At 37.1% G+C, this 17,640-nt stretch overlaps 1 protein-coding gene across 1 annotated transcript in view; it reads left to right on the top strand.

Moving 5' to 3' along the window:
- erbb4a (erb-b2 receptor tyrosine kinase 4a) overlaps nt 1-17,640 on the top strand; it is a 172,165-nt gene that overhangs the window by 84,020 nt on the left and 70,505 nt on the right. The window contains exon 2 of the mRNA XM_079615910.1: nt 16,600-16,751. Coding sequence (XP_079472036.1) covers nt 16,600-16,751 — 152 coding nt within the window. The remainder of the gene's footprint in view (nt 1-16,599; nt 16,752-17,640) is intronic.

Raw genomic sequence — 17,640 nt, forward strand, 5'->3', positions numbered from 1 at the left:
TATAAGTCAGGTGACTGTAAATGCGCAAAAACTGTTTCCATTGCAGTTTTGCGAAATTTTTATTTTTCGAATTGCCTGAAAAACCACCTCATGCGAGCGTAAACACTTTTCTGCGATAAATGGGAGTTTTTGCGAAATGTTTCCATTGAGCGTATTTTCAATTCGCAATTTCAATTTGCGCAATTTGAAGGGTAATGGAAACGCGGCTAGTGAGGGGAACTGATTGTCTTCAGAAAAGTTTCAAAGACATTTTCTTTTCCTCAGCCTCTGTATAGGCCAATTCACACTGCACCGACAGACGGCAACAGACACTTCGCCGGGTTTTGTCGGATCAGTGTGTTACCCCTGTCTGAGTCTGTTGGCATCTATCGGAGCTTGTTTTCACTGATTGAACACGCAGCGTTAAAATGTCTGAGAAGTGAAGTGATGTAAGCTGGTGACTGTCGGCGTTGGTTTGCATCTGATGGTGGAGTGTGAACTGGCCTTTATCCCTTTCTGTGTCTGTTAGTGTCTGTTGGGTTTTTTTTCCGCCTATTGAACATGCTGAATTAGAAATAGAATATCTGAGAAGTGACGTGCTGTAAGCTGGTGACCGTCGCATCTGTCGGCGCAGTGTGAATTGGCTTTATAAATGTGTATTAAAGTTCATAAGAGCAGAACTGCTTTGCGTGCAACGGTAAACAAGAAAACCTTATATCGCTGTTCCATAAGCGCCACCTACTGACAGAGAGTGAACTTGCATTATCATTCAGTTTCGTCTTTTGTGCAGTTGTTGTATGTAGCATAATTTCACAAAGCCAAAGTCAGATCATTCTGTTCTTGCTTTAAATCTTGAAATTATATAATCTATAATATTTAAATCCAAAACAATTGCTCATGCTACATGTCTGCAGCATCTTTGTTTAGACATTGTTGAAGGCCAGTTTGGCCTGTAATAGACCACATAAACAACAAATACATTTGAGAAAAAACAAAGAAAAATAATAATTTGCTTGTAAACATCTGCAATCGTAATTGCTCATGAAAAATCCTGATCGATGCATCACTACTGCTTTGTGGTTAACTGGAAGTACAGAGTAACAAACCTTTGCCTTTAAAATAACTGGTATATTCAGTATAATGGTTCCACAGGGTTCAGCATGGACATCAGCCAGATTTAGCATCTTGGAAAGTTCAATAAAGGGCAAATTTTGGGCCTGTTTAAAACTGTAGTCTTTGAGATTCCATCTTTGCAACACCCTCAGGCAGCTATTTTCTAGACATGCAGGTAAAGCTCCTTTCTATTTAAACGGGACAGACTGAAATTCCCCAAAGCAAATCACTAATTAAATATGACAGCATATTTGACCTTTAGCTCAAATTTAACCAAATATTTTTTTATTTTTTTTGCATATGTGTTCAGACAAATATTAGATAGAAAAAAATGCACACATATAACAACATTAGATGCTCTTTGTCCCTTTGAAATTGAACTGGCAAGAATAACTCATCTGAGCTCACACTTCAGGCATCACATCCATTCCCCACACAACATAATGGATGATGGCCATCAGAACATCCATGCAATATCCATCCAGTTTCTTGAATCCTCGTGCATAGAGACACAGGGAAAGTTTGATCAGAACTGAATGGCAATGTGTTTTGTGACATGATGTGTAATTGATTCGGACTGTGGAAAGTTTTAGATGGGATGTTTCCTTTTCTGTAAGGGACTGACAAGACACTGAAATACAATGCATGATCCCTTTATACTCAATGTGTTTGTGTTTGTGAGAAGATCTTGGATTCTAGTCATGTGAAGCCATTGCACCTTGACATATGCTATTATAAAATAAGAATACAGATGTGCAATGAAATTACCCACATATGGCACGAAGGGAAATACAAACACATGAGGACATGAAGTCTCGAGAGGGAGTGCAGAAATAATTCTTATGACAGTTTAATGCATGCAAACATCTGTTAGTGCCACATCTGGAACAGGTGGCTTTACCCAGGACAGAGTTCAGAGTGTTTTTTTTACTCAGAATAACATTGTGGCCAGTTGAGTTTGGTGTATGGTTTTTTATGCATGAGAGCTTAGAAAATATAGGCAGGATCTGTTCTCTTTAAGCCAGACCCAAACAGCAAAGACATTCAGACGTCTTCTATTCTGAGCATAACCTTTAAAGTCTCCATGAAATCAGAATGGGTGTTTTTTCCCCATTTCTGTTAGCTTCAATGTCATCTGTATTCTTTATGCTAGTGCACAGTGCACACAATCATCTTTTAGCAGTTTTATGTTTTTTAGAGCTTTAAAATATATTTTTCATATTACAATAAACCAAAATACAAATATATACAGTCTATATGTATACAGTCTATCCATCCATCCGTCCGTCCGTTCATCCGTCTGTTGTTTTTAAAGCTTTTAAACAAGGTTTAATCAAGTCAATATTAAAGTTTGTCTTTGTCTAGTTAAATATCTAAAAAATAATTTGAATTTCAGTTGTTTTTTTTAAATATGTCAACACAGGAAATGAATTAGCCTCAAACCAGTTTATGAGGTCTTTACATTTTAGTGTGATGAAATGAAAGAAGAAGACCATCTGTATTTGATGGTATAAATGACTTTTATAACTTAATGCTGTGATAAGCGTGCTTTGGACAGATGCTAAACTATTTGCTTCACTATTGTGATTGTTGTGCTTAGAATGCTACATGTGAGTACATACTGACAGGTGTCATAGTCCCTAGATTCAGGTGCATGGCCACACAAAATATGTGGACAGCTGTCAAGCCTTTAATCAGCAGAAACCAACTCTGCTACCACCAGTCCACCGCACATAAACAAGTACACACTCACCCAGAGACACCCGCTTTCCCCCTCAAACCCCCACGGAGCATCTGACAGCTCTACCGTGAGCTTGTAATCCATCTCTGGGAGCCACAACACCCAGTGCAATTATTCTTTCTAGCTGACTTTACCTGGAAAACATAATTGAAAGAAGCTGTTTTTATTCGTACCACTTAAGGTAAATCTTTAAAGAGGAAAAATTCAGGCTCGAATGAGCCAATTTCCTGATGTTATAATGACACGAGAAATTAATAAACTGTCAAGGGACAAAAAAGCTTCAGTGGGAAACTGGGCAACTATGTTGCTTACTCTTTACAAACTTATAGAATAAACTTCTGTGATGAAACGCTAATAGGCCAATTAACATGGTTGCGAGAAAAAAAAAAGAAAAGGAAAAAAAAGGAGGGTGTGCTTTGGTGTTGAGGTAACCACAAAGTTGCGGGTGATCTGTGACCTATGTGTCCTTAAAGGGATAGTTCACTTTAAAATTAAAAGTCTGTCATCATTTACTCACCCTCAAGTTGTTTCAAACCTGTATTAATTTATTTTTTCTGCTGAACACAAAGAAAGATATTTTGAAGAATGTCAGAAACCAAACAGTAGTCTGTACCCATTGACTTCCATAGTAGGAACAAAAAAAATACTATGGAAGTCAATGGGTACAGACTACTGTTTGGTTTCTGACATTCTTCAAAATATCTTTCTTTGTGTTCAGCAGAAAAAATAAATTAATACAGGTTTGAAACAACTTGAGGGTGAGTAAATGATGACAGAATTTTCATTTTAAAGTGAACTATCCCTTTAAGGCATTTGACCTTAAATGTCGCTCCAAGTCACTTACAGTGTACATATTATCGCTGTCAGGCCGGAAACCCGTACCTCCAAAACCGCTTATTTTTAGGAAATGAAAAAAAGAAAAAATACTGCATTGTCAAAGATATTGTTGTATATATGGTCAGACACTTGCTTGTGTCATTATATTATTAACATCTGACCAAAATCCAATGGAGTTACGAGGTTTTTGACCAGATAATTCCAGACATAGGCCTATGTTTTTCTGTCCATCAGTAAGAGGCATCACACACCCATATGAGGCAGTGAGAGCATAACATCACATTTTTATCAACTTTACAGTTTACTGTGGCTATGTGTTTTTGTCTTGTTTTTTTTTTGTTTTTTTTGGCCAAAATCTCATGTTATTAAAGATGAAGTGCTGCTGGCTATAACTTGACGTCAAGAATACATTTATTGGTAATTTAAATAATAATAAAACAGATTTATATGATTATCTTTAAGGCTTGTAATACTTTGACATAACAATATTTTAAATATTAAAATAATTACAAATATTTTGAATTTTTTTTGGTCTACTTTAGTTTTAGTCTTTTTGCTTTTTTTATTTTATTTAACTTTGTGTCACTACACCATTAGAAGAACCATCACTTTTTCTGGTAAATTTTCCCATCACATGATGTTGCACATTGCATCAACTCCATTGCAGTCCTTTCAATGTCCCCAGCTTCAGAAAACCTCTGTTAAACCCTGCGGTCAGGTCTATTCCTTTTCATCTTCATCGGCTTTTCCCTTTTTCCTCTCGTTATTGCCCCTATTGCATCCTTACTTTGTCCGGGCTTCTTTTCGTCCACAGAGGTTTGGAGCCCTTTAAAGGGTCGGTCAGATTTGGAAGGGGACAACATTTAACAGTTTCACTCTCTCTCCTCTCTGTGTGACAGTACTAGTGTGTGATGTTGTCCCACGATGCCACCATTGTGCCTCAATGACAAAGTTGCTGTCAGTCATTGGTTAGCCTAGATGAACAGAGGAACCCAATATATTAATGAATAAATGAGTACCAGAACCTTTAATGAGGATACACTCTGCAGTCAGATCTGTAATCGTGTAATATTTCATATTCTACAAAATATTTAAAAAATGTATCATTGTATTATCTAACAGGCAACATCTAAATTAACTGGTGTTATTTAAGTGTATTAATGTTCCTAGACTTACTATTGCCCATACTTGTGGTGAGGGGTAACATGTCCCAGAAACCACATAGATTCTATTCTATTCTATTCTATTCTATTCTATTCTATTCTATTCTATTCTAATTTTGTTCTATTCTAATTTTGTTCTATTCTGAACAAACCTAACTACGTAGGGTTACAGCAATGAGTACATTTTTAAGAGTCAGACCAGGGAGAAAAGCTGTTTAACTTCATGTTTACAGAGCACTGTGTTATAATGTAAAAATATTTTTTGTGACACTAATCCCCAGATCTACTCTGGAAGCATTTTTTGCAAATGTCAAAGTAATTTGTGAGGTGTAAAATGGAAGCATTATGCACCAGATAAGCAAGGATGTGGTTTATATATAAACGAGAAAGCAGCTGTGAATTGCTGGCTCTCTCAGACGTATCAACTGGTTCCAGCCCAAGTGATTGTTTAGGATTAATGGTGCAGTCTCCAGTGCATGCTTTCTATGGAAACTCAAGTAGTCGGAGACAGGCCCTTGTGTGCGGCTGTTAGTAGAGTCGACAGGAACACCAGAGCGGGGTGATGAATGGCCCAGCGCTGGCTCCCAATCTGTTTTGACAGCGACTCTTGTCGGCTGTGTTAGTCAGCGAGGATGCATGTGTATGTGTGTATGAAATAGAGATACTGTATTAAGACAGTGAATACCAAAGGTTTCTAGCACACCTGTCTCCATATCTTGGTTAATGAGAGGCAGACTGTCCATGTGTGGAATAGAGTGGGAAATAGACACTTACCCAAAATACAAACTTTTATACTCCATGTATTTTAAAGTCAGCATGAAACAGAAGTTGCAATCATCTTTTTCCCCCCTATTGTGACATCAAAGTGAAAGGCTTCTTGAACAAGAGAAATTGTAGTACAGGACTTGATTTTGTCCATTGGGAACTGATTGGATTGTTGGATGGTTGTTTTGTTATGGGTCGATCTCATGTGAGTGACAGTTTGTCCCGTCCTCGCACCAGTAAACACGCCAGAGAAGAGATGTCACCGCAAGAGGGAGAAGTTATTTTGATTAAAGATTATATATATATATATATATATATATATATATACATGTACAGTATATCCATCCTATTTTCCATGGCGTGTTCATTAGAGAGGTAGCAATATCTGATGCATGAATGAATCGCTCTTTTGAGTCAAATATGCCAATGAACAATTGATCCAGTTCACAACACCTGTCTAAATGATTCATTTACAAATCTAATCTAAGCTCAAGTCACAGACTCATGATCCAGACTCAGTTGTTAACATTTCATCGGAAGTGATGATTCTGAAGACTTGGAATATAGAGCATGAATCATTTGACCACTTTTACACATCTTTTTTTGAAGCTCAAATAAGAATTTCTCCTTATGTGTTCCTTTAAAAGTATTTGGAACAACATGAGGTTGAGAAAATGATTGCAATATTTTTTATGTTTTTGTTGAACAGTTTAACGTTAGCGGTGTGGTATTAACATATTCCCTCTTAAGGCATGAACACGCTCGCTCGGTGACTCATCTGTCACACTCTTCTTCAGGTTGTTGCATAAAGAATCCCACCTACTATTACAGCTGTCTTCTCTGCATGTCACACACAGTGCTGAATGCAGCTGACAGAGAGGCAAACCAAATAATTCATGCTTAACATCTCCGACATGCTGATATGCAGTCCAAACTGCAACAGGTTTTGTTTTATTCTGCTATTCTGTATTTGCACATTTCAGACTGTCTGTTAGAGAGGATTTATCAGCGACTCTTTTTGCAGTTACATCCAAGCACCAATAGGTGGTGGCAAGTGACTGGAACGGAACAACTAACTATATACATCCAAAATACAGCATACTGTATAAATTCGGATCTACATCCATTTTGTCACTGTCATGTGACCTATGGCGTCAGTTGCGTCACTTCACTGTCATTCACAAACCCTCTCCCGTGGCCTCATGGAATAGTGTTCAGTGGATGCAATCTTCAGAATCTTGCTGGAAGTAGTAGGTCATCTGTTTAACTTTTCGCCACCTCGAACACTTGGCTCAAATACTGTTTATGACCTACTGTATAGTGTGAATATTTGAATCATTCACTCAACCTATTAGTTCACAAAGAGTGATTCAAAACAAAACAATTGACTGCCTTTACCAATGAGTGAGTGACTGAATCATTCATTCCATAGTTTTGTTCAAAAGCACTGATTCATTTATGGCCTTAACAAGTGATGGCTTTATGAGGGAATCACTGAATCATTCACGCAATCGATTCATTTGAAACACTGAATTTTTCTGTGTGTTTTCAGACCATTACTGTGTGTTGCTCTGAAACATGCAACGTTTTATGTTCTGCTATGGCTTTGTCTGGAACTTTATACATTGGCGGATCAAAATTAGACAGTAGTTAAAGTAACTGGAATGTTTAAAAAAATAAAGAAGTTCTGTTAATCACTTAAATAGTTGTGGACTATTTTATGGTACTTTTAGAGACTTTTGAAGTTGGACAAATGTCCTCACAATGAACTGTTGTTGTATGAAAAAACTCTATTTGATTCTTTGACTTAAAGGTGAATAAATAATGACTGAATTTTCATTTCATTCCAGAGTGAATGTGAACATGCGTGTCAGCCAAATGTAAGGGAGTGCAATCATTCTGATAAAAAATAGTATTCATTATGTTAAATTTGTATTTACATTTATTTCTTAATAATGAGTTATATACCTGACACTCATTATGGTAAACTACCACACATTCTTTATAGTCATCTATAATTTAGTAAGTTCAGCAAACTGTGGTTACTTGCACTGTGCTAAAAAGCAGGCCATCAAGACTGTCAAAGATTTTCAGTTGACAATTAATGAGTTATCTGATGTGTAAGTTCTGTGTCAAAGAGTTAAACTGATGTATACATGTAGCATGTAATTGATTCTAAACCACTGACATATCGATGATTACTCAGCCGTTAAACACATTACTGTTGCCAAATGTCATATTTGCAACCCTTTTTGAAAGATAATTATAAATAGAAATCCCATAGACTTACATTCAAATTGGGTCACAGACTGAGGAATATATTATGTGTAGAAATTTAAATAATGGAGTGGGCTCTGTTGCTTTTAATATTAATCTTTAATAAGCACTTGTTTCATTGTACGAGTAGTGGTAGTAGCATGTTATATGTTCTTTTAGGTATGCGAAACAAAGAGTGATGTAATTGCTGGCCTCCTCAGAAATTATATAACCTTCCCCACCGCCCTGATATCATAGATGCATCAGTTGGCTTTTGTAAGCAGCCATGGAGGAAAACAACAGTGGGGTTCCTGTGGCATGCTGTGGGTGAAGAAGAACAGTGTGGCATGTTTGTGTTGTTGCATGTGTCATTTGTGGCATTAGCGCTGCTGTCACATGCCTTTGTTAGTCGAATCTTGGAGAAGGGTGTTTGTTACATCTCGATACTCTATCCAGTGTACGTTCAACTCACAGCATCATATGTATACTGAGGAACAAATTTGCATTAATTTAAATGACTGCATTTTTGCAATTGCAATAATGAAACCAAGGAATAGTAGACTTCTAAACTGATATTTGTGCCTCACCACTGCTTTAAATGTGTGATTACAGCTCTTATTGCAAAACTCAGTGCAAAAATGTCCTCTTTACAGTAACATTAAAGGGGTACTTCAGGATTTAGCATTACGCTTTTTATCAGTAGAAAACCTGTAGTATTTTTAAATTACCGTGCTTCCCTCCCTCATATCCCCCTGAGACAAGAGATGTACGTATTTTTTGTCTGTAAAAATTCCTCTGATGACGCAAAAATCATCATTTTGCTTCATCTGAGGCTTTTTTGGCCAAAGGCTAAAAACTACTGCCAGTAGAAGGCGCTAGATCCGCATGTTTTCAACCCGCCCATAGAGGGTGGAATCTCACTCACAGAATGTACAAATAGTGTCAGCCATCTTTTATTTGAAGCTAAGCTAACAGGCTCTTGTTCTGTGGAGAAAGCTGAGTAGTACGGGTCACCATCCTCTTTTTCCCGGACATGTCCGGTTGTCGAGATCGCCCAAAATGTCCGGGTTTCTGCTTTTGCTTTCTGCAGTCGCCATTCATTGTTTACATGCACAGCTTTTGTTTCAATCTAACTGAACTCATTCCAATTGGTGAATCTGAATGTAGTGTTTACATGAACGCTGACAAGTGATGGGATAATGTGCGTTTTAACATTGCTAAGAAAATTCCCGCACCTCCGTGAGAGATACGAGACCGGTGCGTCTCACAGGTGTCGCTCATCAGTAATCACGTCACCGGCCTCGCGTTGTTCTCCCGCGGCCGTCAGTCTCGTCCTGCTCACAGAGTAAACCTAATGAATGGCGACTGTAGAACGCAAAAGCCGAATCCCGGACATTTTTTGCTGATCTAGAAATCCCGGGCAGACTTGTCACTGAGACTCACTAGTAGCCTAGCCTTGTTGTTTAACTGCGCTCTTACCGGTAGGCATGGCTTGGGAGTGGCCTCGTAGGGCAGCGAAGCAAGTGCATTCTGGGAGTTGTTGTCTTTCATCCACATGAGCCACAAATACATTTTCTGGCTTTTCTCAGTCTAGAAGGCTCTAAATAAAAAAATAATTTCACATTTCTACTACATAAATGACCCAGAGGTGAAGTATCCCTTTAAGTTGTGCAGTTGCCTGAATCCACTATCAAATATTATGTTATCAGAAATCAGAATTCAAAGATAGCATATACTGGTAAAATACAACCTTACACAAAAGAGCCAGAGCCAAAGGAAGCAACTCAGTCAGCATGCTGACAAAATATGTTCATGTCCAGATGGTTTCGTCACTTTAACATCCATTACTACAGGCGAGTTTGCCAGCTATGATGTAACCTTGACCCTTGAATGGGACTGCTACAGGTCTGGCTCGTGAAAATGAGCTCATACTGTATGTGAACAACAGGAATTGAACTCATTACATATGTACATTTAATATTCTAATAAGGTTTTAACCTCTGTAGATGGTTAACTTTCAACTCTGATGCTAAATAATTCACACTTTTGGATCATGCATTATCTACTCAATAAAGGCACATGCTAATAAATGCATTAAGCTTTTAAAGATTCAAGACAGGGCACGTGGTAGAGTCCCTTTCCATCAGGATCATTGAGAACATTTGTATGCTTTTTTGCAATATGCAAGGTATTTTTCGTTACAGAAAGACAATTAAACTCTTTTGTACTTCTGTGTATACAGCATGTAACAGCTTGCATCTTAAAGCAATAGAACATTTATTTTAATTATGCAGCATTTAAGATGTGAATATGGAAAAAGTCGCACTTTTCAGGTGAACCAAGTTTTTTCACGGTTGTGTGAGTCACCCTCAGCAGTAACAACAAAAAGGACACATTCGTAATATTATAATTTATGTTAATTTTCAGTGAAGAGCAGTGAGAAGTTTTCAATATTGTAGTTTGATTAAAATTCACTTATATAGGCATGTGGTGAGTTAAATTTTACATCTCATTTTACACTAATGTTAGTTATTCAGGCAGCAGGAAGCTGATTCTGGAACAGATGAGGGTTTTGTGCACCCAAATGAGTTTGAAACAACTGCTTTAGGAGAATGAAGTCATATAGAGATCCTAGTCCTTTCAGTTCATAATGTCCATATTCGTAATTGCCTCCATACAATAACCATTTCTTTGTCATTTGTGTTTTTTTTTCATTATCAAATTATAGCAGTTTGACACTAGGCGACATAGTCAGGGCTTGCCAGTGCATATCTGAACTTTATTTCACACTATATGAAGTATCTGCAAGTTGCCTGATTACACTTGATCACATTATTAAAATTCATGCTTCAAAATTACACTTTTCGAAAATTACACTTGGTGCGCCTCTGAACCCACAGTCATGTGAACATCCTTCCTGCTTGAAAGTATTATAAGCTCTATGCGATTGTATTTTATTCAGTCTCAATTAGATATTTTTTTTTTGTTCCTTTATAATGTATAACATCTCTCTTCAATCAGTAGAGTGGTGAGCTTCTCTCATCGTTGAATGTATGTTATTTGTACTTTACACTGCAGCATGTCTTCAGATACTCTTTCAGGTATTTGATCACAGATTTGCTTGAATACAAATGTGATTAGATGCATAGTACTGTTCTTCACCAAAAAAGGACAATTCTGTAATTTGTCGTAAAAGATTTTGCAAAGAGTCCATACAAGGAAAGTCAGTGCAACGGGGTCCAAACTAAGTACACTGGAGCCCATTGACTTTCATCATATGGACAAAAAAGAGAGACATTTTCCACATAAGAAAGAAAGTAGGAAGCAGAACATGATTTTTGCCCATTATCCCGATTTTGTCTTAGGATTGTGTCCGTTTATATTTCGACATCAAAACCCTACGATTTCAAAAAACATGCATTTTTTGGATTTTTATAATGACCTTTTTTTTTATTGTTTTTTTTAGTACAGTATCAAAGTTTCATTGTAGAAAAGCCCATTGAAACACACATGTATTTACTTGTCTCTAGTAAAATTGTTAGTTAAGCTATATCCATAAAATGTAAAACAAAGTTACAAACAAGTAAAATGTTATGTCTTTGTAGATTATATAAAAACAACAACTTGGAAGACAGACAAAACACAAAAGGAAAGAAGCGTTATCTGAGAAAAGATAATATTAATATAATAGGTGCTATCTTTACTTTACTTTAATGATATCTTTACATTGCGCTGATGTCATTTACGACTCTTGAGAAAAAAGCCTATCCTTAAGGACTATAGTTTGATCAGGTGTGTTTATAGTTGGGGTCATTTAAATGAAACCATTTTCATCTAAAAACAATATTGTTATTGTCTCTGTAAACAACACAAATGCGAATCTTTTAAAACTGTGAGTTTATATGCATGTATATTACGTGTTCAGTCTATAAGCGCGTAGTGTTTCTTTACAAAGTGACATCGCCAACTACTGGCCTGGCAGCATAATGCAATGTTTTTAATCGTTTTCACGGATCCATGTGAACGAGAATCATTTTGATAAAGTTGTCATCTGTAGGCGAAAAACTCTTTTTTTCAATTTTATATATTTTTGAAAAACATATTGTGTTTGTGTATGAAACATAATGTATTTATTGAATTTTAGATATATTTGAACTCATTCTTTGAAGCATTGTTATAAAAACTTAAGGCTGCAATTTGTATCTACAACTCCCAAATCTGCGAGCTGGGGACGTGTCTTCTTTCTGCGTTTCACAATCTGATTCATGTTATTGCACTTGACAGAGTTCATTTCCAAGAGGAAACCATCAAACTGCCTGCTCATCGCTTGGGATATTACGGTCAATTTTGAAATGAACAGCCTAACTGAAATGGGAACACATTACATTCGGAAGCCTGGAATGCAGATGCATGATTATATCTATTACAAACATCAATTTCCATCACATTACTCAACCGAATGTTCCCTGTCTTGTGCACAACACATGCCATACCTCCCTACACTTCTTTGTAGATTTGTTGCTTCATATACCTCACACCAGAAGCGAAATGCCGTCGGTAGATCCCAAGTTTGATGGATTGGGAACATAATTCCACCCCCAACATGGTTTCCATGCTTCAGTGACCTCCTACAATAGCCGTCCACCTGAGATATGACTTTTACATTCAGCAACTGTGACTCTTATAAGAATATGGATTACTGCATGAATCTGATTTATAGTCACCTGATTGAATATTGGCTGACCACATCGTGTAATGTCCACTTCATGTCATATTTTAGCTATTTACACCTTTCTTTTTGCCATTTAAGCAAATTATTATTGATTCAGAATGTGAGAACTGAGGTTCATCTCGTTAAAAAGGCAGCAAACACCGTTCAGGTCTTCAGCATCTTTCTTTTAATGCATCTCAGAAGTGGATTTCAATTCTTGTTTTTCAACCTATCAATGTCTGACTTATTGTTATATTTGCATATTAAATAAGGATAAGAGTATTTTAGGATGAAAAAACCCCCGACATTTTTAAATTGAAATCTTAATGATTATGCTGTATGGTTTTCTCACCAGGAAGAGAAAACTGTGTTCAAGATCATCGCAGATGTCCTTATAGCCAAATGGGGTTGGTGTCACTTGGTGATATTAGTTTAATCAATGGCGTAAATTAAGGTTTGTGATAGAGAATGATGATTCAGGGCAGACTGGAGTTTTTAGCATGAGGAGAGGGCGGCTCACTTTGACCCCGTCAGCTAATGATGGATGAGGGACTGCTGCGATTTCATTGGCCGAGCTCTGAGCCGTTAAGCGATCGCCATCATTCTGGAAAAACAGCCTGTTCTCCTGTACTTCCTGCATTGAGGGGGGTATTTTTTTGAGACGACACAATTACTCCAAAAGAGTTCGAATATAATCTCATCAACTGGCTAAATTCTTTGGACAAATTTAGACACTTAGTGTATAGCTACATTAATAGTAGTTCTGTCATTCTGTCAATAAAATGTAAAACATTAATTACATGACATGTCAATTAATTAATTAATTGCAATTATTCATATATATATATATATAGATATATACATTTACTGAGAAAATTAAGATAATATAATCAATCTTGCAACTGAGTTTGTCAATCTGTGTGTTATAGCAATATTTAAACAGTTTTTTGAGCAAATCCAACCCGATCTAACGGCATTTTATGAGGTGGCTAATTCATACGACCTCCCTCGTACGAATTTGTAGGATTTTTGCTAAATCCTACATATTTTATAAGTTGCCAAATTTGTATGATTTCGTACAAATGACCTACTCCTGACCCCGCCCCTAAACCTACCCATCACGTGGGTTTAGACAAATTGTACAAATTCGTACGAGTGAGGTCGTATGAATTCGTACGGATTAGCCACCTTTTAATCACTTGAACAAATTTGTACGAATCGGTCGTGAGATAGCGTTGGCAAATCTGTTGAATGAACGATTCAATGACTCACTCACAATGTCGCATGTTTCAATTCAGAATGAATCAGTATTTTTGAGCTAATTGTTTGAATAAATGACTCATTGATAATTACTCGTGAATGAATTGACTCACTCATTTTGACTGTCAGTTGTCATAGCCTACTGGCGTAACAATATAACATGCAGAAAGAGTCATTTCAGATCAGAGAGTGGTTCAAACCGTGAAAAATCCCAGTGCTGATGTAGTAATTTGTAATCGTAGACCAGTATATCAGCCAATATTTAGCCATTTTGAGATTGTTGTATCGGTCCAAAACTGTGTCCAATTGACCGGAGTAAGTTGTCGTTCTTCTTTTATACATTTTCAAATGTTTAATATAATTTTGAGAAAATATAGTGCAAATTAAAGTCACCATAAAAATTTTGGTGAAATAAAATTTCATTCATAATGAAAATTTGATACACATACATATAGCCTACATGGTTATTGTATATAGGTCGGTAAGTTGTTCATAATTGCAATGAAAACATGATAAAAGCTGGACTTTTGGAGACCTGAAAAGTCCAGATATCACTTACATTTACGCATTTGGCTGACACTTTAATCCAAATTGACTTACAATGCATTTCAAAAAACACATTTGCATTCCTATCAATTCTTGCTTTCCTGGGAATTGAACCCATGACCTTGGCATTGCAAGCGCCAACGCTCTACTGTTTGAGCTACAGAAAAGTCTCATTGAAGCAAATGTGATGAACAGATTTGTTGCACGTCAACAAATGTGGGAGCTTGGGGTTTACCGAGTCAAAAATTATGAGCGTTTGAAATAGTGGGATGGGTGTTAATGTGGTGATCTGTCACTCCATTGATCCTGCCTAGATCCCATATCCTGAAGCTCTGATGTGGGCTTTTCAGGTCTCTAAAGCTAAAGGCTCAGTTTCTGTCGACAAATGCCATTGAAGTATGGAAAGGAATCCCTTAGCGTCAGAAACGATCATGGATTATTGGGTCAGTGTGGGCAGGGAGCAAAAGGACACACTCTCATTTTTCATTCTTCAGTTTTGAGCACATCAGTCACCCTTATATTGAACGTTTCATTTGAAACACTTTTTTGCCTCTGAGCCATAGTAAAGTAAATACTCAAAGCGCTGAAAGTTGAAGGCCAAGATTTTTGAGGTCTTACTGAGTGAATTCTGAATTCCCTAGATTTGATCTTACCATCTTTTCTCAAATGTGCGAATGTATAATTCAGAGAACAAACGTATGCACAAAAAAACGTGCATCCTGATCTCTTCGCAAAAGATCTTGAAATGTTGCACAGCTGAATCGTTTCAGATCTCTGCCTTGTAATGTCGCCAATTAATTTCATCAACATATGAAAGAGCAGCAGTCAACATCCAAATGCATTACTGAGAATGGCGAACGGCAAGAATTGCTTAGATTTTTACTACCTTCAGTACTCCAACTCTCTGTCAAAAGGAAAAGTGTGTACGGCTGCTTAGACCCTGACATGGCTCTAAGCACTTTTCCACGTCAAAGACCAGTTTTCAGTTTTAGATTTAGTAATTGTTTTACTTCAACTTCAAGTTATTTTATTTTAACACAACGTATAACTCTGGAAGCCTGTTCTCATCACAAAATAAAAATTAAAAGGTAATTGTGATACAATGGATATGTATATCTCACAATTGCTGCTTTTTTTTTTATCTCACAAGTGACATTTTCTTATAAATGTGACATCTCTTTATAATTTCACAATTTTTGTAACCAAAAAAGGGCTTTCATATATTACAGCTTTTTATCAGAAGTTTTCAAAGACAAAAGAGGTTGGGTGTCAGTGCTTTAAATGCACTTTTAATCTTGCTACATGCATTTGTGTTCTGTGTGTTATAAGCTCCGGTGAAAAGTGAGACAAATTAAGGTACTTTACAGCCTCAATCTGAGAGAGAGAGAGAGAAAAAAACGCTAGAAGGAAAGGGTGGAAAAGATTGACATCTTACATTTCCCTCTCTAGTGAGCTTTCTCAGAAACAAATTGACTCCAGCACAGAGGAAACCTCTATTTGTGAGAAACATTGTACTGGACGGCGCATTGTTCTTCTCGCCAGATGCTTTTCTCACCTGTAGATGTGGCATATTCAATAAGGGAATCTATTCTCCATTTGTCCAGCAGAGGTCTAAATCTTGGCTTTGTATACACCATGGCATCGCCGTGTCCTCCGGGACTACCTAACTGTGACAGTGAATGAATTTAGCTGGGAAGGGTGTAATTTGTCCACAGCAATAATATGGAGTGGTCCGCTCTGCAGGCGGCGGGCTGTAATATAGCTTGCTGTAATGTAGAGAAACAGTCGCCCTCCGGGGTTCAATAACTGCTTATTACTCCTGCCTCCACTTCAGAAGCATCACCATCACCATCAGCCCAGTGGTTTCCCACATTATAACTCCAGCACAAATGCCTCCGCTGCGCTATCGACTGGAGTTCCTCTTATTCTCTAAGCCTGTTGAGCAAATACTCTGTTTGTGGTCATGGGTCTACAGGTCCGTGATCTAATAGATGATGTTAGGGAATTGTCCTCGCCAGCTCTCATTTGTCTTCATATAGAGACGAGAGCGAAACAGGTTATGACATCTTGATGAAACTAGCTTCAGAACTTGTTTTTATCACTTACATGTGTTTTTTTCCCTGTGGATTTATTTACATGTGAGCTTCAATCTTCTCAATGAACTAGTGCAAAACAGTTTTAGTCATCTGATTGATCAATCTCTCTGTCTCTCTCTTTCTCTTCCGCAGTGTGTCCTGGCACCGATAACAAGCTCAGCACGCTGTCTGATTTGGACCAGCAGTATAAAACACTTCGGAAATTTTACGAGAACTGTGAGGTGGTCATGGGTAATCTGGAGATCACCAGTATTGAACGCAACCGCAACCTGTCTTTCCTCAAGGTGAGTACCAGCAGCTAAAACTGATGATGGATGAATGGATAGATAGATAGATGGATAGATGGAAAAAAATCTTACTGACCCCAAACTCACCTTAAAATCCTAGTTAGGTAGATTTACCTTGTGCACCTTTTATTAAAATGACACAAATGAACAAAATATAGAGCATTATTATGTGTGACTAACAAGACTATATAAATATATTAATAGCAGAAGAGTATTTTCTCTCAATATGAACACTCTAGTGACATGACATTAGAGAGGGAGCCATCCTGTATTTCTGGATTTCAAAGGCAGTTGGAGCTTTTAGCAGTCTTTTGTACGGGTGCTGCAATTACTGGCTGGCAACACTGATGGTTAAATAGCTCTTTTACATTTGCATTAATGGATGTTACTCTTCACTCTGGTTTCAAACTTGGTATGACTGCAGAAATGGTGCAAAAAAGGCTGTACTGGTTTTCACACTAAAACCAGGTGTATTACGTATTCACAGAGAAATCAACTGGCTACCGAGTCTCTGAATAAATGGATACTTTTTCATGTTAGTCGTCTCATACCGGTTCTAATGTATAGGATGAAAAAGTGGGAATAGCTAAAATGTTGTTGCACTCATAAAAACAAAGTGCGTCATATGGTGGTCCTATGCGAGCAAAATGTTAATAATTATCTCCTATGGAACTGTCTTCTTTTAAGGTGCCTGACTTTTAATCCTGAATAATGACATTGAGAAGTTGTAATAGCCTTTAAAATGCAAAAATACACAATGATGGTGAGCTAAAATAAAGTAATAAACTGAAAAACTTTGTTTTACAATGATTGTAAAGTGTGTTTTTACCCCTTAAAGACTTTTATTGTAAAATCATTGTAGACTTATTGCTTTTATACAGTATAT

Source organism: Phoxinus phoxinus (assembly GCF_949152265.1).
Source record: "Phoxinus phoxinus genome assembly, chromosome: 6".
Lineage (NCBI taxonomy): Eukaryota > Metazoa > Chordata > Actinopteri > Cypriniformes > Leuciscidae > Phoxinus > Phoxinus phoxinus.